Source organism: Petaurus breviceps, unplaced genomic scaffold, assembly GCF_028583685.1.
Source record: "Petaurus breviceps papuanus isolate PSGF00001 unplaced genomic scaffold, PetGlider_PUasm1.0 215, whole genome shotgun sequence".
Taxonomy (NCBI): Eukaryota; Metazoa; Chordata; class Mammalia; order Diprotodontia; family Petauridae; genus Petaurus; species Petaurus breviceps.
The window spans coordinates 47,817-75,415 of NW_027185865.1; the positions used below are offsets into that span (position 1 = coordinate 47,817).

Sequence of the window (27,599 nt, forward strand, 5' to 3'; positions counted from 1 at the left end):
GGAAGAAGTCTACAAAATATCCTGTGTGAAATGGCCAATAGACAGCTGGAGGTTAAAATCAGCAACGCAAGAGACCCAGCGAGGCCAGGCGGGAAAGTGAGCAGGAGTCCTGGGACTGCACAGTGTGACGAGTCAGGGATGACACGTTGGTCTTCTCCGGGGCGTTTTCCAGGAGGTACGGACGGTAAAGTCACAGTTTAGCCCTCACGCCGCCCCCGGGACTCGTCTTTGCGCCCCGCTCCCTCGCCGTTACTTTGTATCCATTCTGCCGAGGCGGGAGGGGGAGTCTCCTGATCCAGACAATGTCAGTTTCAGGGACTCCCCCGCGCCCCGCCCCCCGACTGGTCAGTTTCAGCTCCGTAGCAGGACCGCTTGTGCCCGGCGGGGCGGGGCGGAGCTGGGCAGGACGAAGGAATCCCGGGGTCAGGAGGTCTTCACGCCGCGCCCCAACCCCAGCCAGGGGCGCTCCTCCTCCGGAAGCCCCGCCCCTCCTCCTCTCCCACAAGGCGCCGCGGCACGCAGGCGCGTGGGCAAGGACGCGGCGGCAGGGTCTTAGGGCCCGCGGTGCGGCTGGCGCGGCTGCGGGAGCAGGGCGGGGCGGAGACTCGTTCATGGCTGCCTCCGCCGTCGTCATGGAGACCTCGGGTGAGTGCACGCTCCCGGCCGGTTATGGGATGGGTGGCAGTGGGCTCCAGGGTCCGTTTCGCCGTGCGGAGATGGAGAGCGCTCGGCTGGGGCTGGGGCGGGAGCGGGATTCCGCGCGGCCGCGCGCCCAGCTGAGCTCTCCTCTTCCGCAGACGACGCCGGGAACCGGCTGCGTTTCCAGTTGGAGCTGGAGTTCGTGCAGTGCTTGGCCAACCCCAACTACCTGAACTGTGAGTCCCCGAGGCCGCGCTGCTGGCGGGGTGGCGAGCACCGGGTTGCTTGGGTGTCTGTGCTAGAGAAGCCCAGGGACGGCGAGGGCAGGGGCTCGACTGTGCGTGGTGTTTATTGAGTCAAGAACAAGGCTTAGGGCTCTTGGGCTAGCAGGGAGGGGAAACTGAGTCAGCTGCCGGAGACAGATTTTGAGACTTTGTGATAATAGTGGGGCTCTTGGGGTTCTCAGAGGCCCCGGAGGCGGCCAAGCATTAGACATCTTTAGGTCAGACCTGGCGCTAAGACGCCAACTTTGTGGAAATGCCCAATTCCCTCATGCTGTTCTTCACCCAAGTCCTAGAGTCGTGCCTGACACCTTCAGTGAATGAGCTTTGTCCAGCCTTTCTCTCCAAGTAGTCATTTCTGCTCACCTCTTTATGGCCTTCCTTCCATCCATCCATCTCAGCGTCCCTCCCCTCCCGATGCCACCTCTTTTACTTTCTTATTAGACCCAGCAGTTGGCCGGGGGTGGTGATCGGACCTAGTGGACAGGGGCCGGCCATGCCCAGGTGCAAGAAACCTCAGCCCCTTGGAAGGCTTCTCTGCTAGGTGTCCTATGGGTGGGGCCGGGAGCGACTTCTTTGCTTGTCTTCCAGTCCTTGCCCAACGAGGGTACTTCAAGGACAAGGCCTTTGTCAATTATCTGAAATACCTGCTTTACTGGAAAGAGCCAGACTACGCCAAGTACCTGAAGTAAGTCTCTACAGTGAATTTCTGAAACCGATGTTTTTGCCTTATAAGAAATCACATTGTACTGGCTTCCTGGGTACCTTTGCTCCCATGTCCGTGTGGGAGGCTGGCACAGTTCCAGCTGTACTCACTTAACCCAGCAGTGCTGGAGTCAGGAAGACCTGAGTTCAAATGTGGCCCCAGACACTTCCTAGCTGGCTGACCCCAATGCTCTCCTGTTTACAGTACAAAGGGAATGATACTAGCCCCAATTTTCCAGGGCTGTTAGGAGCAAACGAGGTAATGAATGTAAAGTGCTTAGCACAATGGCCAGCACAGAGCAGGTGCTTAACGAGGCCTTCATCCTTTCCCGTCCCTTATCATAAAAGCACAAGTTTAGGGTCGATTAACCCCAAACCCAGAACATTTTCCCTCCTCTGCCCCTTGGAATGACCCTCAGTTTCCAGCTCCTCCAAGGGGCCTCCCCAGCTTTCCCCCAAGCCAGAAGAACAAAAGTTCCATGACATCAGGGCTACCTTTGGCTGGTTTCTAGCCCACTGTTCTGAAGTGACCTGTGGGGGCCCCACAGAGGGAAGTGAACAGAGTTCAGGTAGAGGAGCAAGGTCGCTGCTGCCCTCCTCCCATCACTGGACTCTAGGCGTGGCCTCAGTGCTGGGGCCTTACCTTGGGGCTGGCCCTCCCCAGGTATCCCCAGTGCCTGCACATGCTAGAGCTGCTGCAGTATGAGCATTTCCGAAAGGAGCTGGTGAATGCCCAGTGTGCCAAGTTCATCGATGAGCAGCAGATTCTTCACTGGCAGCATTACTCCCGGAAGCGAATGAGGCTGCAGCAGGCCCTGGCAGAGCAGCAGCAGCAGCCGCCTCAGCAGCTCAGCAGCAGCAGCAGCAGCGCATCCTCAGCAGGAAAGTGAAGGGTGGCCTTTCTCCAAACCACCTTGAGGATACTGTCTAATTCCCAAACCGGAGCGCAGTAAAGTTCTTTGTCCAAAGAGGCCAGTGTCTGATGTGACCCGGGGAGAGGTCCAAGGAGCCCAGAGCTCCAGCAGGGTGGGAGGGCCCAGCCCCGAGGTCTCTGTCACAAGGGCAGAAATAAGAGAACCACTTAGGACAAGGAAACCCTTCCACCGTTTACAAAGGGTGCTGTATTTGCAGAACATTCATTATTAAGGGCTTTCTAAACATTATTTTGGCTAATGTTACAATCACACAATTGATCACGAGGTTCCTTTATAATCGAGGCATCCGGGCTGCTGGGCCAGCTTGCTTAATCCTCTTCTGAAAACAGCATCTCCACCAGACTGGCTTTCAGACACTCTGACTCCACCAGCTTCTGAGGCTACGGAGGAAACCTCCAGTCAGCCAAGTCTCTCCTAGACGAGTCCACCCAATCAATCATTGACTCGCCAGGGGCTCCTGGAGCGCGCTAGGGCAGGGCTCCAGCTCGGCCCCGCCGTCTACCCACACCCAGGCCCGGGGGCAGGGAAAGAGCTGCGGAGGGAGGGGCGGGCGGGGGGGGGGGGCAGGCACTCACCGTTCCGTACTTGAGGAGGGTCGGAACCGCGGTCAACTTGAGATTCTTCTTGAACTCATTATTGGGATCTTTCCAGCTACGGGGCAAAGAGCGCGCGGCCCGTGGGTGCCGGGGCCCGGCCCACCCCACCCCCCCGACCCGCCCGCCCCCCCCCCCCCCCCCCGGCCTCCAGGGCGCACTTACTAGGGCCGGTCCCCGACCTGGCAGTAGATGAACACGGCGTTCTCGGGGATGTGCTTGAGGGCCTCCAGGACCACAGGCTCGGCTGCGCGGGCGGGGGGGAAGGGGAGGTCAGTGGGCAGCTGGAGGGAGAGGCCCGGACCCCGGCGCGCTGGCTCGCTTGGCTACCCCGTCCCCCCCCCGCCCCCGAGCCTCAGTTTCCCCCGGCTCACCCTGCACGCAGTCCGGGCACCAGCTGCGGCCCTCGGCGTCCTTGTCGCCCGTAAAGTAGACGAAGATGGTCTTGTCCCTGTGCTGCTCCACCGCCCCGCAGAAGTCGCCGAAGCCCGAGACGCGTACCTCCTCGAAGCGGGCCATGCCGGGTTCGGCGCCCCTGGACGCTCTCCGGCTGGGGCGGGGCATCCACGTGGGGGCGGGGCAACAGCCACTTCCGGGGCCCCGCGCTCCTCCCAGCGAGAAGCCGGAAGGCCTCGGCGAGTCGTTACGGGAGCAGGCCGGCGCGGCCCGGCCACTGCTCATGCGCAGGGCCGGCCCCGCCCCGGGCCCCCGCTCAGCCTCCCGCCTCCCCTCCCGGCTTCCCGGTAGCCCCTGCGCCGTCGTCCTGGTAACGAGCTGCGCGGCCGGCAGTACGGGCCGGGAAGCGACCAACCCCGCCGGGAGGAAGCGGGGCGCTCCAGCTCCGGGCTCCCGGGGCCGCCATGGGCCCCAGCAACCTGCCCACCCAGGTACCCCCGCCCTGTGCACCGTCCTCAGGCACCGGCCCCTGTCCGGAGGGGGGCGGGGCAGGGTCTGTGGGGCCTTCTGGAGACCCCCGGCCGGAGGGGCCTACTGTGTGCCCATGGGGGAGGGGGGGGGCGGGGCCGGGGGGGGGTCCGTGTTCCCTGCCCCCCCACTGGCGCGTGAGCGTGGGTGCAGGGCCCGCAGCCTCAGCTCAGTGCAGACAAACCTGCCGCGACACCGACACGCGTGCCTGCGCTCTCTCCCCCCCCCCCCCAGCTGCAGTTCAACAGGAACGTGCCCTCGCTGCCCCACAACCTGGCCGCCAGGTACTCGGGCCCGCGCCCCATCGTCATCGAGAAGCTGAAGGCCCCCGAGCAGGCGGCTGCGGCCAGCGCCCCCCCGCGCTGCGCCTCCGTGCCCTTCCGCGTGGTGTCCGAAGAGAAGCTCCGCCTGGCCGTGCGCCTGGCCCGGAGAGATGTCAAGAGAGGGCAGCTGGGAGAGCTGGGCCGGGCCCAGGAAGCCCGGGGCGCCCTCCCGGCCCCGGCCCCGCTCCTGGCCCCGGCCCCCCTCCCGGCCCCGGGCCGCGCCCCAGGCTGCGGGCCCCGCAAGCCCCCTGCCCCGCAGCCGGCGCAGCCGCCCGGTGTGCGAGAGCTCCTGCGGCTGCAGGGGGAGCTGAGCGCCTGTCTCCAGAGGATCGGGGATCTGGCCGCCCCCGCCGCAGGTGAGGGAGCCCCCCACGGGCCCAGACTGGCCACCTTTCCCCCCAGGCCTGGGTTAGGAAGGTTCCCCAGAGAAGTCTCCAGAAGGAGGGAGGCGGGTGGTGAGACTCCCAGCCAAGCCGGAGTGCTGTTCCGGTCCGGGGGCGGCTGGGGGCCACCTCCTCCTCGTGCTTGGGAGGAATCGCCAAAGGTTCTGGAGTCCTTGCTTCCAGTCTCTCATCTGGCTGGGGAAATCTCCTTTCAGATAGACCGGAGGACCCAGGTCCGGAGGAGGCCGGGCGAGGCCGCGTTCGGAGGCAGGAGCAGGCTGTGCGCTCTGCCCGCACACTCTATGCCCTCCGGCAGCAGGTAGGGTGGGGGGGCGCTTCTTGGTGGCTGCTCTCCTCCCCTCCCCTCCCCTCCCCTAGGTGGGCTGGCTCCCCAAATGCTGGGCCGTGGGGATTTTTTCAGGAATGCTGTTCCCTGAGTTCAAGGGCTCAGTTCCCTGTTCTTCCAGGCCCCCTTCCTTCTTCCTCTCCTCTCCCTCCTCTGGGCCTTTGCTGTCCCATGTCCTGTCCATCCACACTCAGGTCTGCCTCTTCTACCTGAAGTGGCAAGGACCATGAGACCCCTTCATTTTACAGAGAAAGGCTTTGGGGTGACTTGCCCCAGGGTCATTAGGGAGGGAACCTCCATTTGGTGTAGGGCACTGAGGGAGAATGGGGGACGCAAGCCAAGGACCTCCATTCTTTGGGACCTAGCATCCTGGGGAGTGTGGGCAGTGACTTGGGGGGACTTAGGGATGCTCTAGTCTGCTCTTCTGTGTGTGCAGTCCCCCCCTCCCCCCCCCCCAGAAAGACTTGGTTTCTTTCTGGGCCAAATGCCCACAGAACTGCTTGGGACCCGGGAGCACCCCACTGATGGCTCCACTGGGGGACTGAGAAGTGAGGGGCCAGTAGGACTCACTCCCACGTCCCAGAAGTTTTGCCTTGGTTCCTCTGTTTGAGTTGGAAAAGTGAGGGTGCCTCGGCAAGGGCACAAGATTAAGCGCGTCCAGCCAGGCTCATTCACAGAGGAGACCGCATGAGAGGTGTTTCTACAAATGGTCAGTGGTCGTCCTGCCTCCAAGCAACGTCTGGGGAGGGCACCGTCTCCCCCATCCTCTCATTCTCACCACAAGAATGTTGGGAAGAGAGTGCAAGGGTAAACACACTGCAGTCCAGCTCAGGAGCTGGTTGTGACAGCTGTGGGAGGGCCTGTTATCCCTCTCCCCTCCCCACCTCCTCTCCCCGTGTGACTCCACGTCCTGGGAATGCCTAGGGAGCCCCCCGGCTCTCTCTGTTTCCTTTCCTTCTCTCTGAAGGCATGTTCACATGACCCACCCTTTTTCCTCTGCTCTTTGGGTGAGTCCTGAAACCCCATGTGCTCTCTGCAAGGGAACGGGTGTCAGAAAGATGGTTCGATTCTGCCTCCTGCTGAGCTCAGGGCCCCGCTCGTTCTTCACATTCAGAATCCAAGCTGAGGAGGGGGCCCCAATGCTGCGCCTCTGCTTCCTGGTCAGGGAAGGCCTCGTTGGTAGAGGCGAGCTGAGAGCTGGAGGGAGGTGCACCTCTCTGGACTTGGCTGGCATCACGCTGGGCCGTGGCCAGCTTGGTTGAAGCTCATTCCCCTCCTTGGCCTTCTGACTTAGAACCATGAGTAGAGAGCATAGGACAGCCCAAGCAAGAAGCTCTGAGAGAAACAAGCTTTGCATATGTACCTGAAACCTGGAAGATTGAGGATAGCCAAAGCCTCTCAGAGGAGAGGCTGACAGGGAGCATCATGGGCAAAGGCACAGAGGTGGGAGATGTCCTGCCTGGAGCTGACGTGGAGGCCATTTTGGCTGGAATGTACAGAGAATGGCTAAGGGGGAGAACTAGGGAATTGGTACAGGAAGATGAACCAAAGCCAGACAGAGGAACTTGAAGTACCAGATAGAAGAGATAACGATTGAGCAGACCACTTTGGCCACTGTGGAGCATGGTCTCGACGTGGGGAGACCAATCAGAAGGCCGTTGCAGTTGTCTGGTCAGAGAAGGTGAGGGCCTGAATCAGGGTGGTGGCTCTGCACGTGGAAGAAAGAGCACAGAGGACAGAGGTTGGCTACCAACCTGGGAAGTTGGCCACCAACCTGGGAGGCAGACCGGGCATTCAATTGTGGATATGAGGACCCCAGGATGTCTTCATTAAAAATCCACATGGATGCTTTCCCAGACCTAAAGCCGTGGCGAAATGTCTATGGAAAAGTATTTGGAGCATAAAGACAAGACTGTGGGGCAGAGCTAATAGGTGGAGGCTGGTCCTTCCGGCGTGGACACCCCGCCGTGGTGATGAGTGGTGCTGGCTATCTGCAGACATGTCCCGAACGCACTGGTGTGGATTTCCACTGAGCTTCTGCTGCTGTTAATTAAACCACAGGCTGTCAGGAAAAGAGCCCACAGGACAGAACTTGGTCAGCAGTGAGCCTTCTGCAGCCCCTGTGCTGATGTCACTGGTGGCTCCTGAGGGCTCCTGGATCACCATATTGGGTTTTGATGAATTTAAAATGTCACACAATGCACACAAAACAAAAGAGCAGAGACTGAATTTCTCTGTGAAGAAGCTGGATAAAAACTTCCTCCCAGGAAGCCTGTGGTGGAATGAGGGAGCCACATGCCTTGGGGCTGACTGGAGGTGACTGCTGCAAGCTGGTGGCACCCTGCTCTGTGAGAGAAACTGATGTCAGAGGCTCCTCCCTGCCATGCACCCTCACACCACATGGCACACATACATACGTGTACATATGGTATATCCACACACACATACACATGCATCGTTTGTCCCTCACAGCTGATCCAGAGGTTTGTGTGCTCTCTCCCCCTGCTCCACACAGCTCACCCTGGCCTCCTCACACTGGACCCCCTTCCCTGCCAGTTCTATGGGCTCATTCTGCTCACTCAGTTTTTTCCTCTTCTAATAAATAGGTCAAAGAAATCCAGGAGGAACTGGATAATCTGAGTCCACATAGAATCAGGCACACCAAGAAGGTAAGGCCAGGGGTCGCGAGCCCTGGGGGAGGGGCAGCCCGCTGTCCCCCGGTCTCTGCAGCCGTGTCTCCCATCTTCCCCAGTCCAGGGCCATGTCTCGACTGGCAGCTGCGCACCGTGGAGCCATTCGAGCCTTGCGGATGTTTGTCAGTCAATTCGCAGACTCGAAGGAGGAGGTGGTATCTGAGCGCTGCAGAGAGCTGGGCACACTCATTCGGCAGCTTTCCATCTGCTCCGCCAGACTGGACGCGGACCCCTCTGTCCCCATTGTGGTCCTCGATCTCCTGCAGCAGATCGAGGTATGGCCATGTGGGAAGGGGGCGGGCTGGGGGGGAAGGTCCTCGAGGGAGCACCAGATCTGTTGGCTAAAACTGGAGTCCTCCTTCTCTGGCCCCTGCTGATGGGCCGCTGTTCATGCTTATGAACCTGGCTTGCCTGTTGCCTAGGGCTGTCCTTGCTGTAGACGGAGAAGTGTGATGATGGGATGCAGGCCAGGGGTGCTCCCGGCCGAAGCCTGACTCACTCACGTTGGTTTGGAAGGTGGGCTGCTTTAGTCGAGTCCACTGGACAGATGGGATGAGTGAGGTCCCCCCCCATACCATAGGCCACGGGGCATGTCTGGCTCCTCTTTCCCCCTGCCCCCCATCTGTTTCCATAAATCTCCAGCAGGCAGCTGGCCAGCAGACTAGAGGCCTCCCTCCCAATTTGCCTGTACTCCATGGATTCCCAGGCATTTCTTGGGCTCTAATTTGTCTATAACCTTTCGCTGCAGCTTGTGTGTATGTAGGAGGAGGGGAGGGGGCATGGGGTACTTAGAAGTGTGATTCTTCAGAGCCTCGAGGAGAAGCCACGTCATCTTTCCAAAAATCAGTTGTGGAGAATTATTTTTTTTGCCATAGTGCTGGAGAAGATCTGGGAAAAGTTTGTAGTCCCCCTGAATCACCTCAGGAATAGCGACTTGTCATCGGCCACACAAGGCACTGGGTTGTTCCCTGGTTCTCTGGGAAAGGCCTTCGTGGTAGCTAGCTTGAGGCCATAACAGCTCTCCTCATGCAGGCCTGATGACGTGGGTGATGAGCCACAAGGGGCTGCCTAGGCCTGTTGGTGGCTCTGTCACATGTGAGCCGCCATGTGGTGCCATGTCACTGGCCTTTTAAATGCATCTGTTTGGGGCTAGGCAGCTGCACTGCTGGTTACCAGTAATTCCTATAAAGTGCTAATTTGGGTGGTTGAAATTTCGATATCTGTTGTTGCCACATTCTGTGGCTTAAGGGTATTCTCATGTACGAAGTGGATGGTGAAGAGGGTGTTTAATAGCTGGAGAAAGGCATTGGCTTTTCACTGATTTCACAGAATTTTTTTGATGAGGTGACGAATCTCCTTGCCTAGGAGCTGACCCTTGAGTGGATCATGAGTCTGTGTAAGGTAAATTTCATGTTTCCTGGCAGGAGCTAGATTCCCTTCTGGAAAGGAAGCAGTCACTTGGAAAAATAAAGAAATGCTTCCCTGCAGTTGGAAGCCAGTCTCCATTGGGTTTCCCAATGGCCTTGGAGAGATCTTTTAGCACATCACCAGTGAGAGAAAGGAAGCCCCTGGTGGCGAAGGAGAGACTTCCCCAGGAAAGGAGGCGAGCTACTGTGCGGAAGCTCCTGGCGGGTAAGGGTTTTGTGCTGGTTTCAGGAGGGCTTCTCCTGGAGGGCTTTTGGAGGCTTGTAAGAAGGTGGTGTTGATGTTGTAGGCAGCCTTCCCTGGACTGTATGAGATCATGGTCTGAGAATCTGTGGACTTCTGGGAGCTACTTTCTGTAACATGGGGCTGGGAGGAAGCTCTCTGGCTTGATTTCTGCTTAGTCTTTTTCGGAAAAGAAGAGCTTCACAGGTCAGGTCCTTCCTTTCCTGGAGCCAGAGAGGCCTTTCATTAGTAAAATCCTGAACCCATGTCTGACTAGTACCTCAGGAAGTTAGGATCTTCCTCAGGCCCTCAGGGATCAGGCCGAAGAGGCCTCAGGAGCAGCCCGTTCTCCAGACCATCTCCAGAACTGTAGAGCCGAAGAAGACCCAGGTCAGCCGTTCCTCTCTGTCCTCCCTGAGAAAGCCAGCAAGTGCCCAGCTGATCCGAGCCGCTCCACATGAAGTGGCCATTGAGGGGCCCCCCAGTGGCCAATTGATGCAGGCAGAAAGGGGCAGGCGGAGGCAAGGTCAGCGTTCCTGTCCCCCACACTTGGCTTCTTGTAGCTAGTGAGCAGTACCTGATGTTTTGGGTGCCGCATGCGGGCCCTCAGATGGCACGGGGGGGGGGGGGGGGGGGAGGGCAGGAGAGCCAGGGGCCTCCCCAAAGACTGAAGGGAAGCAGGATAATGCCCCTTTCTTGGTCTGGGAGGACCGGACCAGACTTGGCTCAGGAAAAGAAGGGGCAGCTGCCCCAGTACTTCTCAGATAGGAAGGAACACATTTTGGGGTCTCTTTGGGCGCTCAGCTAGTCTAGCCCCTCACTTTATAGTTAAGGAAACTGAGGCTGAGGGAGCTTGACTGAAGGAGAGACCTGGAGCTGATTTGAATTCTGGCTCTGGCCTGCTTTGGCCTTCCCTGTTCTTAAGGAGGGGAGGCTGGCCTCAGCAAGAGTGGAGGAGAAGGCTCCCAGGACTTCCTGCCTTTGAGGCTCTGTTATGGGCAGACTTTAGCTTTAGAGGTTTTAGCTGCTCTTCTGATCTGGGCCTCTTTAAAATGGGGGCTGGGGACTTGGGGGGGTGCTTTAAGCCCCCTTCTCTCCATCCTCATTTCCTTGTATATTTTGTGTCTCCATCCGTGGGTCCTGAGATGAGGGTGCTCAGTGCCCAGCCTGGTGAGGGAGCGTGGTGCCAGAGTTGGGGTTCTGGGTGGGCATCCTCCCTAACTTGGGGCCCTGGCCTCAGGGCAGGAAGTCGTACAGGCCTTGAAGAGGCCAGCCTAAGGAGTGGCTCCTCAGGGTGCAGAGGTGGTTCCCAAAGCCCCCAAGTTAGAGGGGTGGGGATCACAATCTTCACCAGTTGCAGGCCCACAGGGGTCAGAAGCCATGGGCCCCCAGCCCTAGGGCCAGACTTTGTCCTCTCAGCTGTGGGCTTCAGGGGAGGGGTCTGGAGAAGGAGGGGGTGCCCCAAACCGTGAGCGAAAGGAGCCCTGTAAAGGGGAAGGCCATGCCGCGGGCTAGCCTGCTCCTGGGGTGTGAGCCCGGCCATGCTGCTTTTGACTCCCCGAGGGGGGGGGGTGGGGTGGAGGTGCCCCAGCCCGACACGGGCACCCTGACCCTCAGATGCCTGGACTGACTGTTTCTGTCTTCCCTTCTGTGCCCTTTGGATAGGTGAGGGCACATCTTTGCCATTGACTCCTCTGTGCCAGATGTTGGGTGAGGGGCTGAAGGGCCAACCCGAAGAGGGCCTTGCCTCCTCCCACCGGAATGCTTTCAAAATAGGGCTGGCCTCAACGAAAGCAGAAGCCGTGAGAAAGCGGCCACTGCCCGCTGCCAGGCCCCTCCGAAGGCGAAGCGTTGAGACAGCTGCCAAGTCAGAGCAAGTATGCGCTGGTCTTGGGGTTCAGGACGGGCATCCAGAGGCAGGTTGGTGGCTCTATGTGGGGCCCCCTGAGCCTGCCCGCTCCCCCTGCCCTCCCCTTGCCCTTGTCGGGTTCACTCAGTAATGAAGAAGGGCCCTGGGATCTGCAGGCAGTGGGGGGCTGATCTCCTCTGTGCTCGGGGGCCTGTCTGATTTTGAGGATGGATTCTGCACCTGTGGGATGGTGAGGCCTCTGGAGCCTTTCCTAAGTCCCAGGTCCCAGGGGAAGTGAGTGGCATGATCAGGGAGGCTCTGAGTTTGCTCTGTCAGAATTCATTCCCAGGTGGATTGGCAGGACTTTCTTCTCTCATTGTATGACTTAGTTTTTCAAATAACAAGCATTTATTTTCTCTCTCACCTCATACTCCCCTCTCCCCAAAAAAGCAGAAAAGGAAAGCCTTGTAATCACTTGTGATCAGGCCAAGCCCCCACAGCATGTGTCAGGCCCAGGGGTACCTACTCTGCTATGGGGGGGCAGTCACTGGCTTCTGCACTACATCACATACATCTTCCCTAGGATTTTCAGAAAAGGGGTCAGACAGGGAAGGGACAGTGAGTTGGTGGGGGGTAGGCCAGGGCGAACAGCCCGCCTCCTCAGGGCCCAGGGATGGGGCACTGGGCAGCTGCTCTGAGCTGGGCTCCAATCTGAGATGGTTAGTGACATAAAGGGGGGTGGCCGAGGGAACGATGCTGCCTTTCTGTACTTCCTCTGTCCGCAGCTGTCTCACGGGGTGGGCAGCCACCTAGGAACAGTCAGGCCCACACGCTTAGCGCCGTCTCCCTTGCAGGGCCTCCCTCATCCCACACCGCCTCTCATGGCCCATTGCCCTCTGAGGGGCTGCCTGGCCACAGTGAGCCCAGGAGAAAGCCATTCAGCAAGCTTTTATTAAGCACCTGCTGTGTGCCAGGCAGCCTCCAATGGCTTGGGGTTACAAATACAACAACAGTGAGAGGTCCCTGGAAACATGATGTGTGCAGAGTGGGAGTGCGCCAGGGAGGGCTTTATGGGGAAGGCGGCAGCGTGCAGAGGCTTGGACATTGGGCATGGGATGGCGTGGGAGGGACCGCAGGGTGCCGGGGGAAGCAGAGGAGTTCACTTTGCACCCGGCAGCCTGGTCAGAGCTGGGCCCCCTCAGCGTCAGGTGATGGCTTTTGTTTCTAACGGGAAGGACGTTTCTCTCATAACAGTCAAATTAGTCATGTGTGGCTTCAATGTAAAGGGCATGCAGTATTCCACATCTGTAGCCCCCCCACCTCTCTGTTTTGAAAAAATTTTTGTCCCCTTCCCCACACCATTGGAGAGTAAAACCACCATTTTTGTGACCTTGTCCAGAATGGAGCAGAACCACTCTTACCTAGGGTCTGTCCACACACAGAGAGGGCTGGCCTATAAAAGGAGCCAGGACTATGTCAGTACCACAGAGAGATGTGGCGGGGTGAGGATGCCCTCGCAGGGCATCTCGCGGGGGCATCAGGGTGGCTGCCTGGCCTCTGCCTTCTGGCTCTTCTCACTTCTTTCCTCCTTGTTGCATAAACGCCCTTGAAATTGTTCTTTTGTATTTCTGTGCAGACATCATAGCGGGAGTGATCCTGGTTCTGCCGCTTTCCCTCAGCGGGTGTCCCTCACGGGGGTGGCTAGAGGCTGTGCGCTCTGCCCAGTGACTGACCCGTTTGCCCCCAACCCCTCCAGTCTCTCTTGCTTTGGGGAGTGGGAAGGGGGGTGCCCAGAACGGTTTTCACTTGCCTTCAGAGTCCACTTCTCTTTCCTTGACAACTACGTCTTTATACCTTAACTTCGGGCTCTTTTCTCCTGGAAATTTCAGTTGGTTCCTTAAAGATCTTGAAGGTGAGACTTCTCTGTACCAGAGAAACTCACGGCTTAGACACTCTTCTCAGTTGTTTCTTTTTTAACCTTTGTTTGTACAAAACATTTTAAGTTTTACATCATCAGAGCGATCTACGTTCTCTCCTCAGTTCCTCTTCGGTCATGAGCTTTTTCTCACCTTATTTTTTTTTCCCTATTTATTTATTTAATTTTAGTTTTCCATATTCCTTTCCACAAGATTTTGAGTTACAAATTTTTCTCCCCGACTTTCCCCTGTCCCCCACCCCAAAATAGTGGTCCTACTGAGTGCCCCTTCCCCCAATCTGTTCTCATATACTCCTCCATTCTCCCCCAACTTTCTATTGGGCAAGATGGATTTCTATACGCCAGTGCCTGTATTTCCCAGTTACATGTAAAAAACATGTCTTTAAAACTTTGAGTTCCAGATTTTTTCCCTTCTTCCCTCCTCACCCGGAGTCCCACTGGGAAGATAAGCAATTCGATATGGGTTGTACGTGTGTAGTTATGTAAAACCTTTCCATAGTAGTTATATTGTGAAAGACTAACTGTATTTCCCTCCCCCCTACCCTCCCCCCAATCTGCCCTCCCTTCTATCATCCCTCCTCTTACCCCTCCCCCCTTACTTTCCTGTAGGGTAAGATGCCCAATTGAGTGTGTATGTTATTTCTTCCTTAAGCCAGATTCAATGAGAGTGAGGTTGGCCCATCCCCTGTCACCTTCCTGCTCTTCCCTCCATTGTCACCATCTTCTCTTGCCTCCTTTATATGAGATAATTTACCCTGTTCTATCACTCCTTTTCTCCTCCCAATAAATCCCTCTCTCACCTCTTAATTCTATTTTTTAGATGTCATCCCTTCCTATTCAGCTGATCCTCTGTCTTCTACGTATACACGGACATACATATTCCCACACTCACATGTGCATTTACACATACCTACACCCTCCTATATATATGCACATATGTATGCATACATATATATTCCCGTCAGCTATCCTCATACCAAGAAGTCTCATGAGTTACAATGATCGTTTTTCCATGCAGGAATGTAAGTAGTTCAGCTTTTGATCAGTTCCTGATGGTTTCTTTTTCCTGTTTACCTTCTCTTGCTTCTTGTATTTGAAAGTCAGATTTTCTGTTCAGCTCTGGTCTTTTCACCAAGAAGGCCTGAAAGTCCTCTGTTCCACTGATTGATCATATTTTCCCCTGAAACATGATGCTCAGTTTTGCTGGGCAGGTGACTCTTGGTTTTAATCCCAGCCCCTTTGCCCTCTGGAATGTCCTGTTCCAAGGCCTGGAGGATGTGGTGAGAGCTGGGAAGTGGGGCTCCTGTAGAGTAACGGGTCAGAGTTCCCTGCAGGGTTTCCATAAAGTGGAAAGGCTGAGACCCCATCAGGCGCAGAGCAAGGACCACAGGTTCCAGAGGATGACTGCCTCATTCAGATTAAAGAAGAACCAGCCCCCTGTTAAGGACCGCCGCATGCCGTGGATCCCTCCCAACCCCACATCCCCAAAGGCCTCCCCTAAATGGTAGGTGCAGAGCTGTGTGGAGCCCCCAGAGTCTCTGGGAAGAGGGGGAAGGCCGCGCTGCGAGCCTGCATGCCGGTGCCCATCCCTGCATGACCCACGTCTCAGCCCCTTCCAGTCCCGAGGCCCCCGGGCAGAACGGGCAGCCTTATGTCCCAGCAGGCCTTGAGTGCCGTTAGCACCAGTGGGGGGGGGGGCTGCTTCTCCTGCTGGTCCCTCCGCCTCGCCAGGCCACACAGGGCTCCCTGCCCCTTCTCGAGAGGGTGGCGCTGCTAAGTCCTGGGGCACGGGGGCGATGGCGATAAAGGTCTATCCTTCTCTTTTGCAGTGTTGCTTGGGAAAAGGGGAGTGCCAGCCCCCAAGATGCCAAAAGGGAGCCCTCTCTCCAGCGTGAGGCAATTCAGGAAGAAGGAGCCTGTGCGGACCCCATTGAACACGAGGCCCTCAGGTGGGCACTGACAGCCCCTCTATGTGCATGGTACCCTGGGCTGCCCACCGCCTACCCTCCCTCTCCCAAAGGCCAGGCCTCTCACACTCCTCTTCTGTGCAGGGAGCTGACCCGGCACTGTCCACAGACCAGGGTAGGGGGGTCCCAGTCCCAGAGGAGGGGAGAGCGAAGGAACTGCCTTCAGACACCCCAAGCGCCTTCACTGCAGACGAGGTGAATGGGGGACCGGGGCCTGGGAAGCTCTCTAGGGACCCCCAGGGGCCACGGCTTCCCGGGGCGCTGCTGGAGCTCACGGCTGGCTTTATCCTCAGGGGGCCTTGGGTGAGTCCGGCTCAGCCCTAGGCCCTCCCCCATTCCTGGCCCTGCTGAGAGGGTGGTGCCCTTCCCGGAGCTGGCCAGGCTCTGAGTCTCGGTTTCCCCTGCTGAGATGGCCAGTCAAAAACCAAGTGACTCAAACCCTGAGAGCCTAAGTGGGTCTGACCAGGCTCTGGACGGTGGGGGAAGGAGTGTCTTGAGTCCACCAGGGCCCCCCAAGAGCAAGGACCCATCCCCATGAGGAGGGGGCACCTAGTGGACAGCCCGGGCATTGACGGGCACTCTTGTCCCCTCTCTCAGGCTCGCCTGGCTGGATGCCGAGAGCACCCGGAGGCTGAAGGAGCTGGATGAGCTGAAGGCCCGAGAGCTGGCCGACATCCAGAGGCTGAGGTGAGGGGGCGGCACCGGGTCGTGGGGTTAGGGCGGGCACACATGCTCAGAACATGCATGTACTCACATGTGCACAATGCGCACACACCTACTCATGTATGCTCACACATTTGTGAGCTCACATGTGTACTCCACTTACTGCCTCACACACATACATGTGCTCACATGTGCACACCTGCTCCCAGGCCCCCCCCCACTCCCATGCACACTCACGCGTGCTCACACACACACAAGTTCCTGCATGAGCTCTCATGCGCTGTCACCCATACTCACACACATACACATTTACACACCCTCAGACACTGACACACACACGCATGTTCTGGACATGGGGTCTCAGGTATACACACACTGTCACACTCACATGCAAACACATTCATTTCTATATCCAGTGTCCGGGCAGTGCATGTGTGTGTACGTGACGTGTCCTTAGGATGATGCGCCCTCACGTGCCACCATTCATGCATACCCTGGATGTTGGATTGCTATGCCAGCCTTGCCTCCGTGGGCAGCAGATGTGTAAAGCCGTGCGCTCCCCTGGCAGCACTGGGGCTGGCCCCCAGGACCCGACCCCCACAGACGGGAGCCTCCCGGCTCCTGTATTGGCCTGCAGCCACCCCCCTCCCTGTTCCAGGGTCTGACACACTTTTCCCATCTGCCTCCACATGTGCCCGTGCTGGTGCCCAGGGAGGGCATTGCCACACCCCTTCTCTGTGCAGAGGAGGGTTGGGCCCAGGCATTCCCTCTGGGGCGCCTTCATTGACAAGTGTGGCTGAAGCGATGTGGCCCCAGTGCCTGAGAAGCCCTGAGTTCCAGTCCAGCCTCAGGTCTACGCTGGCGGGGTGACTTTGGGCAGGTCCTTCACCTCCGTCCACCTGTAAAGTGGGGATTCACAGTAGCCCCCTTTCCTCAGGGCCGTACCATTTGTGAAGCCCGGTGTCTGGCACGTGGTAGGCTCTGTGCCGATGCTTGATCTCCTCTTCACCCGTGAATCTTGAGAACTTCCAAGTGTTTTTGGAAGATTCGGTGGGTGCTCTGGAGCAGCCTGGCCCACCTTGGCTTGCATTTGTTTCGCATTTTACGGCCAGTTGGCAAGTATTGAGCACCTGCTGTGTGCGCTATCCAAGTGCAGGGAATGCAGAGGAAGGGAGACAAGCTGCTGGTTTTGTTTCCGACTAGCGCGTCGACCTCCGAGTTGGTGGACAAGGTGGGGAAGGCGGTTCTGGAGCGTCTGAAGCCCCTTTTGGAGCAAGTGGAGGTAATGTCACTGCTGCAGCGTGGCGGAGGGCCCACTGACCTTCCTTGGGAGGACTTGGGCTGGGAAAGAGCTTTGAGCTGTCTGGCCTGACTGGGGTCTGGCTCGAGACCCCTCACCCTTGAGGCCATTCTCATGGTCTGCCCAGGGCAGCAGACAGACAGACCCCAGTGCCCCTGGGAGCCCAGGCCCAATAACAGGCCTTGTATCCAACCTGCACAGCCAAGATGGCCTTCCCTTGGGGTCCGGCCCCAAGGTCTTTGGCCCTCGCAGGGGCCCGCCATGGCATCTTGTGGCTGAGTTGGGAAGGAGGGGCTGCTGTTGGCATTCCCATTCTACAGATGAGACTGGGGTGCAGAGTGATTATGATGCCCAAGATCACACGTGCATTGCGTGTCTGAGGCAGAATTGTAGCTCGCGGCTTCCTGCCTCCCAAGTCCTGAGCGCTAGGTGGCTCTTGGGAGCCACGTGATAGTGCAGAGTGGGGGACTTGGAGCCAGTCAACACTTATTAAGCACCATTGTGTGCCAGGCAGCGGCTGAGTGCTGAGGATGCGAAAAGAGACCAAAGGCGGCCCCTGTCCTCAAGGAGTTTACCGTCTAACCTGGGGGAGACAGCCTGCAAACAGACAGGATGGATGGGAAATAATTGGTGGGGGGAAGCCAGCTTCCAGAAGATGGGATTTTAGTTAGGGATGAAGAGGAAGCTGGCAGGTGAGCCGTCAGAGAGAAGGAGGGAGAGCGGTCCAGGCAGGGGACAGCTGGAGAGGACAGTGGGGGGCAGGGGGCAGTTTGTGGAACAACCTGGGAAGGAGGAGCTTGTGAAGGGCTTTGAATGTCACCCAGAGGAGTGATGGGGAGCCCTGGAGCTTATTGAGAGAGAATACATGTGTGTGTGTGCGTGTGCACACGTGTGCACTTGTGTGTGTGGTGCCGTGGCTGGGCCAGCACATTGATGGGTGAGCTGGAGGGGCAGAGACTCGGGGCAGGCAGCCCCTCCCATCAGCTGTTGCCTAGTCCTGTGGGAGGTGATGGGGGCCCCTGCCCCAAGATGGGTGGGGTCCAAGCAGAGAGGATTGTATGATCAATCCCTTATAGTAAGGGAAACCCTTCTCTTCCTGCACTCTCTGTGTTTTAGGAAGGGTCCTGTAGCTGCCAAAGCGTTCCCTTCCCTCTGTCACTCTGTCATCCCAGCCTTCAGGGAGTTGGGCCTCAGTCCCTGGGGGTCCTTAGCCAGCTGAGCGTCACTCCACAGCTGCATTGACCACTGAGTGACCCTGGGCAAGTCACTTCTCCCCTCTTGTCTCCCTCCTGGGCAGAGTCATGAGGACTGATATCCCCTTTGCACTCCCTGAATGAGTGCTGTTATTGGCTGCTGCACCCCCTCCCCAGAGGCAGCTGGCCAGCTCACTCCCCCTGCCCTCGGGGTGGATGAGCACGCTTCTCCCTAACTCATCCGTCTCCTGCTAGGAAGCCAGTCCTTTGGAAGCTGATGCTCCTTTGGGGGAGGCCCCAGCCCTGGCTCCAGAGAAGGCAAGTCACTTATGGATCAGACAGCCAGGGCCACATGTGTATGAGCTCTCAGCTCAGGTCCCCTGGCACTCCTCATCTGCCCAAGGGCCACGCAGAGCCAGCCTGACCTCTGTCATACCCGAGGCTCCACCCAACCAGGTGTCTGCCAGGCCCAGCCCTGGGATGATGGGACAGCCCGGGGGGAGGAGACTCTTAGATGAAAACAGCATGTGTTGTCCCATCTGTCCCCCTCAAAGTGGGGGCTATGCAGGATAACCCAGGGTGTTCTCAGGTTAGCTCTAAAAACCCTTCCCACTGCCGTGCAGGAGACGAGCTCAGGTGCCGCGTCAGGACGCTTTGAGTTATTTTTACCGCTGCCTGACCCTGGTGGCCATGTGTAGTTGAAAGGAAGCTGAGCATACCTGCAGAGTGGCCGCGGTCTGTGTCTGTGTCTGTTCCATTTTCTGCTAGAGCAGATTCTCTGAATAGGTCAGTCTGGAGGGGCCTTTGCTTTAGCGTCCTGCCTCTGATTTTTATTCAGATTTTTTGCTTGGTCTGGACCTTGGCTCAGCCAGGCTGGTGTTCTGACTGTGTGTGGACCCCCGTTCATGACTGACGCCCATGGTGGTGGCCAGTCCTTATGGCCTGCTGTGGCCTGTGCCTCCTGACTCTCCTTAAAAAGAATATTCAGTCAACAGGCTCGAATGGTGCCCCAAGAGCCAGTTGGCCGATTTCGAGAGCTGGCCAATAGCCAGGGAAGTCCCCATTTTACTGATGAGGAAAAAAAGCTATTTTTCTTATGAGTAATGTAGAGCAGTGGCAAGAATTGAACCCAGCACCTTGGGCTCCAAATCCAGTGCTCTTTCAGCTGACTAATTCATGCCTGTTTTGCTGGGGTTTTTTTGTTTTTTGGTGAGGCATTTGTGTTTAAGTGTCTTGCCCAGGGTCACACAGCTAGTAAATGTCAAGTGTCTGAGGTCACATTTGAACTCAGATCCTCTTTGAGTCTGGGGCCAGTGTTCTATCTGCTGCGCCACCTAGCTGCCCCCATGCCTGTTTTTGACTCGATGTCTCCATTCTCTGTGACAGTTAAGACTGCTGTGTGATAAGTGTAAGTGCTTACATAGAAATAGTGATTTTGGAAGTATGATCACAAGTGTCCACACTTACCCTCCCACCACACAGGAGGCATGACCTTTGTCTCATCAGGCTCTGCTTCCTGGCTTAGCTCAGCCCCCAGGGAGTGTGGTCCAGGTCCCAGGTCCCAAGGCCCAAGGTCCGGCTGGCTGCTCGACGGCCATCTTGCCTCTGAGGCAGGTGGGTCTCAGACTCCCACATCTGGGGATGGAGGAAAAAGCAGTGGGATCAGCTGATGTCAGGTGAAGGCCCAGGACAGCCGAGGGACTGTGTGCTGAGAGGGAGGAGGACAGAGAGACCATCTGCCTTCCTTCCCTTGGCCCACCCAAAGGGCCTTCCTAATGGCCTAAGTGCCAGGGCTGCTCCAGGGCCTTTGTGTTTACATCTGTCTCTGTCTGTCCCTCTATCCCTTTGTCCATCCCTTTGTCCCTGTCCCTCTATCCATCCCTCTGTCCATCCCTCCATCCCTGTATCCATCCCTCTCTCCCTTTGTCCATCCCTCTGTCCGTCCCTCTTATCTATTCTTTTGGCTGTCCCTTCATCCCTCTGTCCCTCTATCCATCCCTCCGTCTCTCCCTCTGTCCATCTCTCTGTCCATCCCTCCATCCATCTCTCTGTCTATCCATCCCTTTGTCCATCCCTCCCTCCATCCCTCTGTCTGTCCCTCCATCCCTGTCCCTCTATCCATCCCTCCATCTCTCTGTCCATCCCTCTGTCTCTCTGTCTGTCCTTCTGTCCATGCCTCTGTCCATCCCTCCATCCCTCTGTCCATCCCTCTGTCTTTCCCATCTTACTTCCTGTCCTTCCTTCCTGGCTGTTTCACTCACCATCCATCCCCTCCCCCACACTGAGCTCCGCCTCTCAGGATGCTCAGGGGCCGCCTCCTCCGTGAGGCTTTTCCTGGTCATCATCCCCATTGCCCCATGATGTTCTGTCCCGCTCACTTCTGTGTGCCCGGCTCTTGCAGGAGAATATAAGCCCCCTGAGGGCGAGGTCTGTGTTGCTTGTGTCTTTCTGTCCTCCATGGCCCAGCACGTGCCTAGCAGAGGTACTGACACCAATCCCTGTTGACTTGAGAGCAGGCCCATCTCCTCCTTCCAAGGCCTCCCCCGGGCCGGGGCATGGCTGGAGTGGTCAGGGTGACCCGTTGGCGGGCAGCAGCTGACAGTCACGGGCGGGGCCTAAAGGCCTATTGAGAGACGTGTGACCAGGGCAAAGAGAGAGCAGCAGGATTCAGGCCCGGCATGCGGATGGGACCAAAGTAAGGCGCCTGGCCAGTGGACAGGCCCTCAGTGGAGTCTCCAGGGCCAGGCAGTCACCCATCTCCATCAGCCTCCCCGGGGCAGGGAGCGGTGGGCTCAGACTGGGACTGGGGGGCTCCCGAGGCCTCGCTCGTGCCCTCAGATGAGGGCACTGGGGCCCACTTGGGTGAGGTGACTCCTTTCTCTTGTCCATGCCTTGGGTGAAGCACCGACACGGGCAGGCAGCCTCAGGTCAGGGAAGCCACTGGGAGACGGTGGCTCTGGACCCCCTTAGGAAGCAGGCATGAGATTTCATATCCTGTGCCTGTGGAGACAGGGTGGTCCAGGTTGGAGCCTGGCCCAGCGTCAGGAAGAGTGAAGCTCCTGGACCAGTCCCACCATTTCTCAGTCCTCAGCCAGGCCGGGAAGGCTTTTGGGGGTACAGGAGGTGCAGGTCTGTGTGGGAAGAGGGAGCATCTGCCCCAAGACCTCCCCAGGCCCGCTGAGATGGAAGATCCCCTGTGGGATGATGGAGCCCGAGCCTGGGACGGTAGTCTCCCCTAGTCTGCACGTCCCCTCTGTCTTACAGGCACCACCCAGAAAGGAGCTCCCTGACTCTACTCCCCATGATTCGGCCCCAGACCTTGGTGGTGGAACTTGCACTCGGGTCTCACAGCCCGAGGCCATGGGCTTCCAGGATGAAGACAGCCCCGATCTGTGGATCATGATGCGCCGCATGGAGGAGATGGAAGTATGTGGCAGGAGGGAGGGCAGGGTGGAGTGGGGGAGGGAGGGGTGCCTGGTTACTCCCCAGACAGTTCTGTCCAGTGGCCATTCCTACGGCCAGCTCCTAGAGGAGGCAGCTCACTTTTCTTTGGGCCTTTCTGTGGCCCTCTCCAGTTGAGGGGGTGTGCTGTGGTGTCCCAAGGGGCCAGGGATCTGAGTTTGAATTGAGCCTGTCTCCCTTGTCAGAATCTTTAAGCCATGGTGTTGATGTGGCCTTCAGTGCCCTGCAGCGAGCCCCTGGACTCCCCCTCTGAGCTAGGAAGATCTACATGAAGCTCCCACATCACAGGGTCATTGTGAGGGTCAAGTGAGGTCATGGCTGGGAAACACTGTCTGCCATCAGAAACATGTTGGTCTGGCCTGGAGGGGTGCTCTGGTCAGAGCCAGGAGCTTTTGGGGTTTTTTGTAAACCTCTGTGTGTGTGTGTGTGTGTGTGTGAACGTCTGGCTGGGTGTGTATGTGCCTTACTGCATGGCCAGTGTCTGTCTATTTGACTGGCTGGCCGCATGTGTGTGTCTGTCTGACCGGCTGGCCGCATGTGTGTCTGTCTGACCGGCTGGCTGGTGTGTGTGTCTGTCTGACGGGCTGGCCGCGTGTGTGTGTCTGTCTGACTGGCTGGCCGCATGTGTGTGTGTGTGTGTGTGTGACCGTCTGGCTGGGTGTGTATGTGTCTTATTGCCTGGCCAGTGTCTGTCTATTTAACCGGCTGGCCGCGTGTGTGTGTCTATCTTCCTGTCTGACTGGGGGGACGTGTGTCTAGCTCGCTGGTTGTCTGTCTGTCTGCCTGGCCTGCTGGCTGGTTGTCTGTCTGACTGACTGTGTGTGTCTATCTCCCTGGTTGGCCAGGTTTGTGTGTCTGCCTGGCTGGCTGGTTGGTTTTCAGTCTCTCTGACTGGCTGACTGTGTGTGTGTCTGTCTGCCTGTCTGACTGGGGGTATGTGTGTCTAGCTCACTGGTTGTCTGTCTGCCTGCCTGTCTGTCCTTGCATTTGTCTATCTAGCTGACTGGTCTGGGTTTGGGTTTGTATTTTTTGCTCAGCTTCTGCCCTTCACGGTCATTGCTTGGCAGGTTTTCTCTTTCCTGGCTGGCCTCCTTTTTCTCTCCCTTGTCTGTCTCTCTCTGGTGGGGATAGGGTGGTCCTTACCGTGGGTCATTAATACTCACCGTTCCTCCACTCATGTCCAGCGATACCAGGAGGCCGTCCGGCAGAGGTTCAGTCTGGTCTACGCTGATCTCAATTTTGGGACCTCAAGGGGCAGAAGCAGTGAGTAGCGCCTCCTTTTCCCTTCCTGGGTGCACTTTTCACTTCCTTGGGCAGTGGTTGCTAGGCTGCGCTTCCCATGCTGCCTCTGTGAGGGCCTTCTTTCTGGATGGGATTCGGAAGAATGGGAGGCTCTGAAGGCCAGGTGCATTGCTGCTGTCACCGTGGTGAGGAGGAGAGGACCCGCAGGCTTGGGCTTGTAGCCACGCCCTCCTTCGGTGCGGGAGGATGAAGGGCAGGGGTTGAGGGAGGTCATTTGACTTTGCCCTCCTTGCTGAGTGGGTATAACCAGAAGAGCAGGCTGGCCCATGATACTCGCAGGGGAGCAGTCCAAAGAAGAAGCTTGAGGTTCAGAGTGGACCTCAGAGAGGATGTCTGCAGCCCCAGGGTCCAGCAGTCTCTCTGTGGTAGGGTGTGTCCTGCCCACTGAAGCCTGCTGGTCCTGGGATCGGGGAGGGCTTCCTATCCTTGGAGGAATGCTGCTGCTGCTGCTTTCCCCCCCTGAGGAGGGGTAACCAGAGCCAGGCCACTGCTTCCCCCTCCTGGACGGGCCCTGACTCCCTCAGGCCTCTGGTGCTGCCTCCCATGGCCTCGGCCATCCGAGGGATCCAGGGAGCACCGGCCATGGCCCAGCAGCATCGCTCTGGGTCCCGCTCCAGTATGGACCGGAAATGAAAGTTACCAAGCAAGCGTTTATTAGGCTCCGACTGTGTACCAGGCCCCATGCTGGGCTCTGGGAGACCGAGACAGAAGGGCCACCGTCTCTGCCCTCGAGCACTTGACGGGACAGCCTGGCTGATGTGGGAGTAGTGTATGGGGGGAAGACGGAAGGCAGGGAAGGCCAGCCCCCCACGGACCCAGAGCTCGCTCGGCTGAATCTCCTCTCTCTGACACCCCTTAGTCTGGGAAGCTCTTCACTTTTCCCTCCTGAGCGGCTGCAAGGCTGCGTCCTAAGCCAGGCCGAGTCTGGATCTCCCATGCCTCTCTCAGCTGCCGTTTGGAGGCCCCCCACAGATCCCAGAGTGCTAGACCTTACTGACTGTGTGACCCTGAACAAGTCATTGCTTCTGCTTGCCTCAGTTTCCCCATCTGTGCAACAGGAATGACGATGGTACCTCCCTCCCAGGCTTGTTGGGTGGATTAAATGAGGTCTTATTTGAAGAGTACTTACCACAGTGCTTGGCAGACAGTAGGCGTTCAGTAGATGCTTATTTTCCTCCCCTTCCCATTGCTCTCAGTTAAGAGAATTCCCTGAAGAGGGGAGGTCTTGGCGGAGGATAATGAACTGGGTTATCTCTGAGCCATCTAGTTTGAGGTGCGGCTGAAGGCCAAGACAAACACGGGTCTGGGTCTAAAGTGGGGGGTCCTCTGTGCAGAATTCAGAGGGCCGAGGACAGGCCAGGTGTGAGCTGGACGAAGATCCAGCCAGAGTGAGGAGAGAGGCCTGAGAGGACAGTCTGAGGCTGCTGACAGCTTGAGGAGGAGGAAGAGGGAAGGAGAAGAGAAGGCTGTGAGGAGAGGCCAGGTCACTCGGGTATCCGTGCAAGCCCATCTGCAGAGGGCTGGGGAGGGAGGCAGTGCCTGTGGGGACAACTCTAGGAATGATTTTGGGAGAGAAAAGGAGAGATTTGGGGTAAGATCTTGAAGGGGTGGATGGGCATGTTTGTGATGGGGGAGGCCTGAAGATGAGAGAGAAGGGACATGGAGGTCAGTGTAGAAGGGTCACCTCATTAGTGAGTGGGGAAAGCGAGGGGACCCTGGCATTAAACTGCCCACCCAAGTCATTCCTTTGATTTCTTGAAAATCTCTGGTTGAGGGGTGGCTAGGTGGCACAGTGAATAGAGCACCGGCCCTGGAGTCAGGAGGACCTGAGTTCAAATCAGGAGTCAGACACTTAACACTTTACTAGTCGTGTGACCTTGGGCAAGTTGGGCAAGTTGCTTAACCCCAATTGCCCTGCCGTCACCCCTCCGAAAAGAAAAAAAAACCCAAAAAGCAAATCTCCAGTTGAATTTCCCACAGGGCTCCTCAAGCCAGGGTGGGCATTCCCTGGATTAATGGTTGGTCCCCCCCTTTCCTTGTCCTGTAGACAGAGAAGGCCCAGCAGTAGATGAAAGGCCCAGGCCTCCTCACCCCATCCAGCTCACCAAGAAAGCAGCCAGCGCAGAGCCCAAAGTCAGCATTCTGCTTGGAAACCCTCTGGATGAGAAGTGAGTGGGGCCCGAAGGCGGGAGGGTCTTGGCAGGGGATGCCCGGCTTTGTGCCCAGGCCATTCCAGCCGCCTTCTCTTCTGCTGGCTTTCCAGGTGTTTTGATGAAAGTATGGACACGGAAGAAAGAGAGGAGAAGAGGGCTCCCCTTGGGCCTGTGTCCTCAGCAGCCCCTCAGCAGCCAGAGGGCAGCATCCTCCTGTCCGTGCCTCGGGACATGCTCCAGAACCTCAGCAATTACCAAGACAGCTACCAGGAGTACCTCCGGACCATCTCTCATGAGTCCATCGGCACTTTCAACCCGTGGATTATAGTGGAGAGGTCAGTGGAGCTGAGACCCAGGCTAGTGCTGGGTGCCTCCGTGACTCAGGGCTGGGGGTGCCCACTCACTCCATCCCCCGAAGGGCTAATGGGCCTGAAAATTGTGCCAGTGGCTTCTCTACAGAGGGGGAGTGGGGGGAGGAGCTTCATTGTTCCCAAACATCCCTTGGATGACTCATTTGTTTATGCAAATGTGGCCCACAGCTGTCTCAGCTCTTTGTGGGCCCCCCCACCTGCTGGGCCAGGGCGGGACAGAGGGGCTCACTCCTGAGCCTGCTGTGTCGTGTGTCTCCTGCAGCCTGGCCGAAGAGCTGGTCGAGGAAGCTTTGGAGGATGTGGCAGCTGAGCTCCAAGACGTGTGCGAGGATTATGCCGAGGCCGTGTTCACATCGGAGTTCTTGGAGCCCTCAAAGTGAAGGCCGGGCCCTGCCAGAAACATTCCTTACAAACCTTTCCTCCGGTCTGTTCCCCCTTGAAATGAAGCCTGGCAGTGCCTGCCGTGCTCTGCACACGTGGTGTCTTGCTTGCCATATCTGGTCCCCTTGTAAAGGGGGAGTGAGAGCAGGGAGGACAAGCCAGCCCACCTCCTGTCTTGAGCATTGGGCATGAAAGGAGGGCCTTTGGGCCAGGTGGCTGAGGGCAGCATCAGCCTTTGGGGGCAGACCCCAGGAAGCTTGTCCCTAGCCCAAGCAGTGCCCATCTGACTTGTGAGGAAGGTCTCAGCGTCCTCAGGCCAGCTGCACCCAGGCTGCCAGGAAGCAGAAGAGCCCACCTGGCGCACTCAGCATGGCCAGCAGGCTTAGTCACTGTTCCTTCCGGGTCACCTGTAGGAGAGGGCTGAGCTGGGCAGCAGACCTGACAGTGTGCAGTGGGGCTATGGGCAGGACTGGGAACTGGGCCAGGAATGTGCCTGGAGGTGGGGGTGGGGCAGCTTGGCCCCCTGGGCCAGGGCTTGGTGGTGGCTTTATAACCTCAGGGCAAATACCCCTTTGCCCCAGAACCTCCCAGGACTCTGGGGGCAGGGCATACCGTGCAGCTTCTTCTCTGGACATTTCAGGGGCTCTGGAGTTGGTGTGGCCATTTCTTAAGAGCTGGTAATTTTTTTTTTAAATAAAGTCATTTTTTTGAGCACATCTCTGTCCATTTGTTTGAGAAATCTAGCCCAACCCTGAAGGCCTTGGGCATGTGGACCGATTCAGATACTCTCTGCAGGGGGCTTTTGTCAGCGGCTTCATCCATTGGTATAAGAAATGACTGGAAACTTGAGGTTTTTTGGGTCTTGACATCCCTTGTCCCTTGACTCTGGGGCTCCCAGGTGTGGTTAAAGGCCAGCCTGATCCTCCTCAGCCCTCAGTCCTGAGCAGCCAGGCCATGGTCTCTGTGCAAGGGGGCTGAGCTCACACCAGAGCTGCCTCAGGAGCTGGTGAGTTAGCAACAAAATTACCCAGCGCCCCCTGGAAAGCTTTCTTTAACTCTTTTTTTTTTTTTGCATCATTTCATAAAGTATCATTTTTTTTAAATTATGCATCTTCAATGTAATAATTTCTTGTACGTTGGTGGCTTTATCCTGCAGTGGAATTTTGTTGCCTCTCTCAGCCACCTAGTGCCACATTGTAACCAAGTCATTGCTGTCCATATCCCTGCTGAGGCGCTGGACTTCCCAACGGTGCCGGGCGGGCTCCCCGCTTCACACTTTCTCCTCACCACCTGACTTGACCACTCATAGGTTGTAATTTCCATTTTGTGTGTTTGTTTGGAAATAATGTCATCATCATGACTTTAACTGTTGCACAACAAATGAAATGTCCCAATGGTTTTTCACGATTCTCTTCTTTCCTTATGCTTCCACTACCCCCTTATTTCACTGCCCACCCCCACCCCAATTGCACCCAAGGCTACTGCCACTCTCCTGGATCGTTCCAGTGCCCCCCAGGGGGTGGCATTGCCCACTTTGGGAACCTATGATCTAA

General features: G+C 57.4%; 3 protein-coding genes across 4 annotated transcripts; 2 read left to right on the forward strand and 1 right to left on the reverse strand.

The window, feature by feature from the left end:
• Positions 1-287: 287 nt before the first annotated feature.
• MED31 (mediator complex subunit 31) lies at positions 288-2,593 on the forward strand. The gene is made up of 4 exons (XM_069094146.1): positions 288-645; positions 798-875; positions 1,512-1,608; positions 2,290-2,593. Exons 1-4 carry the CDS (start codon positions 303-305, stop codon positions 2,513-2,515), a joined length of 744 nt encoding a protein of 247 aa, XP_068950247.1. The 5' UTR covers positions 288-302; the 3' UTR covers positions 2,516-2,593.
• A 130-nt stretch (positions 2,594-2,723) lies between these two features.
• On the reverse strand, positions 2,724-3,794 carry TXNDC17 (thioredoxin domain containing 17). 2 transcript variants are annotated; one of them, XM_069094148.1, is made up of 4 exons: positions 3,528-3,794; positions 3,319-3,400; positions 3,136-3,211; positions 2,724-2,974 (listed from the first exon to the last, which is right to left on the reverse strand). In XM_069094148.1, exons 1-4 carry the CDS (start codon positions 3,715-3,717, stop codon positions 2,960-2,962), a joined length of 363 nt encoding a protein of 120 aa, XP_068950249.1. In that variant the 5' UTR covers positions 3,718-3,794; the 3' UTR covers positions 2,724-2,959. The 2 variants fall into 2 exon arrangements, with proteins under 2 accessions (XP_068950249.1, XP_068950248.1); XM_069094147.1 differs by having other exon boundaries at positions 2,724-2,940; positions 3,528-3,769.
• Positions 3,795-3,897: 103 nt separating this feature from the next.
• On the forward strand, positions 3,898-26,762 carry KIAA0753 (KIAA0753 ortholog). Its single transcript, XM_069094145.1, has 16 exons — positions 3,898-4,040; positions 4,312-4,756; positions 4,999-5,102; positions 7,736-7,798; positions 7,882-8,097; positions 9,247-9,454; positions 11,135-11,346; positions 14,589-14,758; positions 15,084-15,416; positions 15,819-15,908; positions 17,088-17,166; positions 21,642-21,803; positions 23,024-23,102; positions 25,189-25,309; positions 25,405-25,629; positions 25,928-26,762. Exons 1-16 carry the CDS (start codon positions 4,014-4,016, stop codon positions 26,043-26,045), a joined length of 2,652 nt encoding a protein of 883 aa, XP_068950246.1. The 5' UTR covers positions 3,898-4,013; the 3' UTR covers positions 26,046-26,762.
• The last annotated feature ends 837 nt before the right edge of the window (positions 26,763-27,599 follow it).

Bases quoted from the DNA above. Each gene is read 5' to 3' on its own strand.
- MED31 (XM_069094146.1), top strand. From the start codon at position 303: ATGTCAGTTTCAGGGACTCCCCCGCGCCCCGCCCCCCGACTGGTCAGT. The intron at 646-797 runs GTGAGTGCACGC...CCTCTTCCGCAG, and splicing joins CGTCGTCATGGAGACCTCGG to ACGACGCCGGGAACCGGCTG. The intron at 1,609-2,289 runs GTAAGTCTCTAC...GGCCCTCCCCAG, and splicing joins GACTACGCCAAGTACCTGAA to GTATCCCCAGTGCCTGCACA.
- KIAA0753 (XM_069094145.1), top strand. From the start codon at position 4,014: ATGGGCCCCAGCAACCTGCCCACCCAG. The intron at 4,041-4,311 runs GTACCCCCGCCC...CCCCCCCCCCAG, and splicing joins CCAGCAACCTGCCCACCCAG to CTGCAGTTCAACAGGAACGT. The intron at 8,098-9,246 runs GTATGGCCATGT...GTTTCCTGGCAG, and splicing joins ATCTCCTGCAGCAGATCGAG to GAGCTAGATTCCCTTCTGGA.
- TXNDC17 (XM_069094147.1), bottom strand. From the start codon at position 3,717: ATGCCCCGCCCCAGCCGGAGAGCGTCCAGGGGCGCCGAACCCGGCATG. The intron at 3,401-3,527 runs GTGAGCCGGGGG...CCGCCCGCGCAG, and splicing joins GTGCCCGGACTGCGTGCAGG to CCGAGCCTGTGGTCCTGGAG. The intron at 2,941-3,135 runs GTGAGTGCCTGC...TTTCCTCCGTAG, and splicing joins CCCTCCTCAAGTACGGAACG to CCTCAGAAGCTGGTGGAGTC.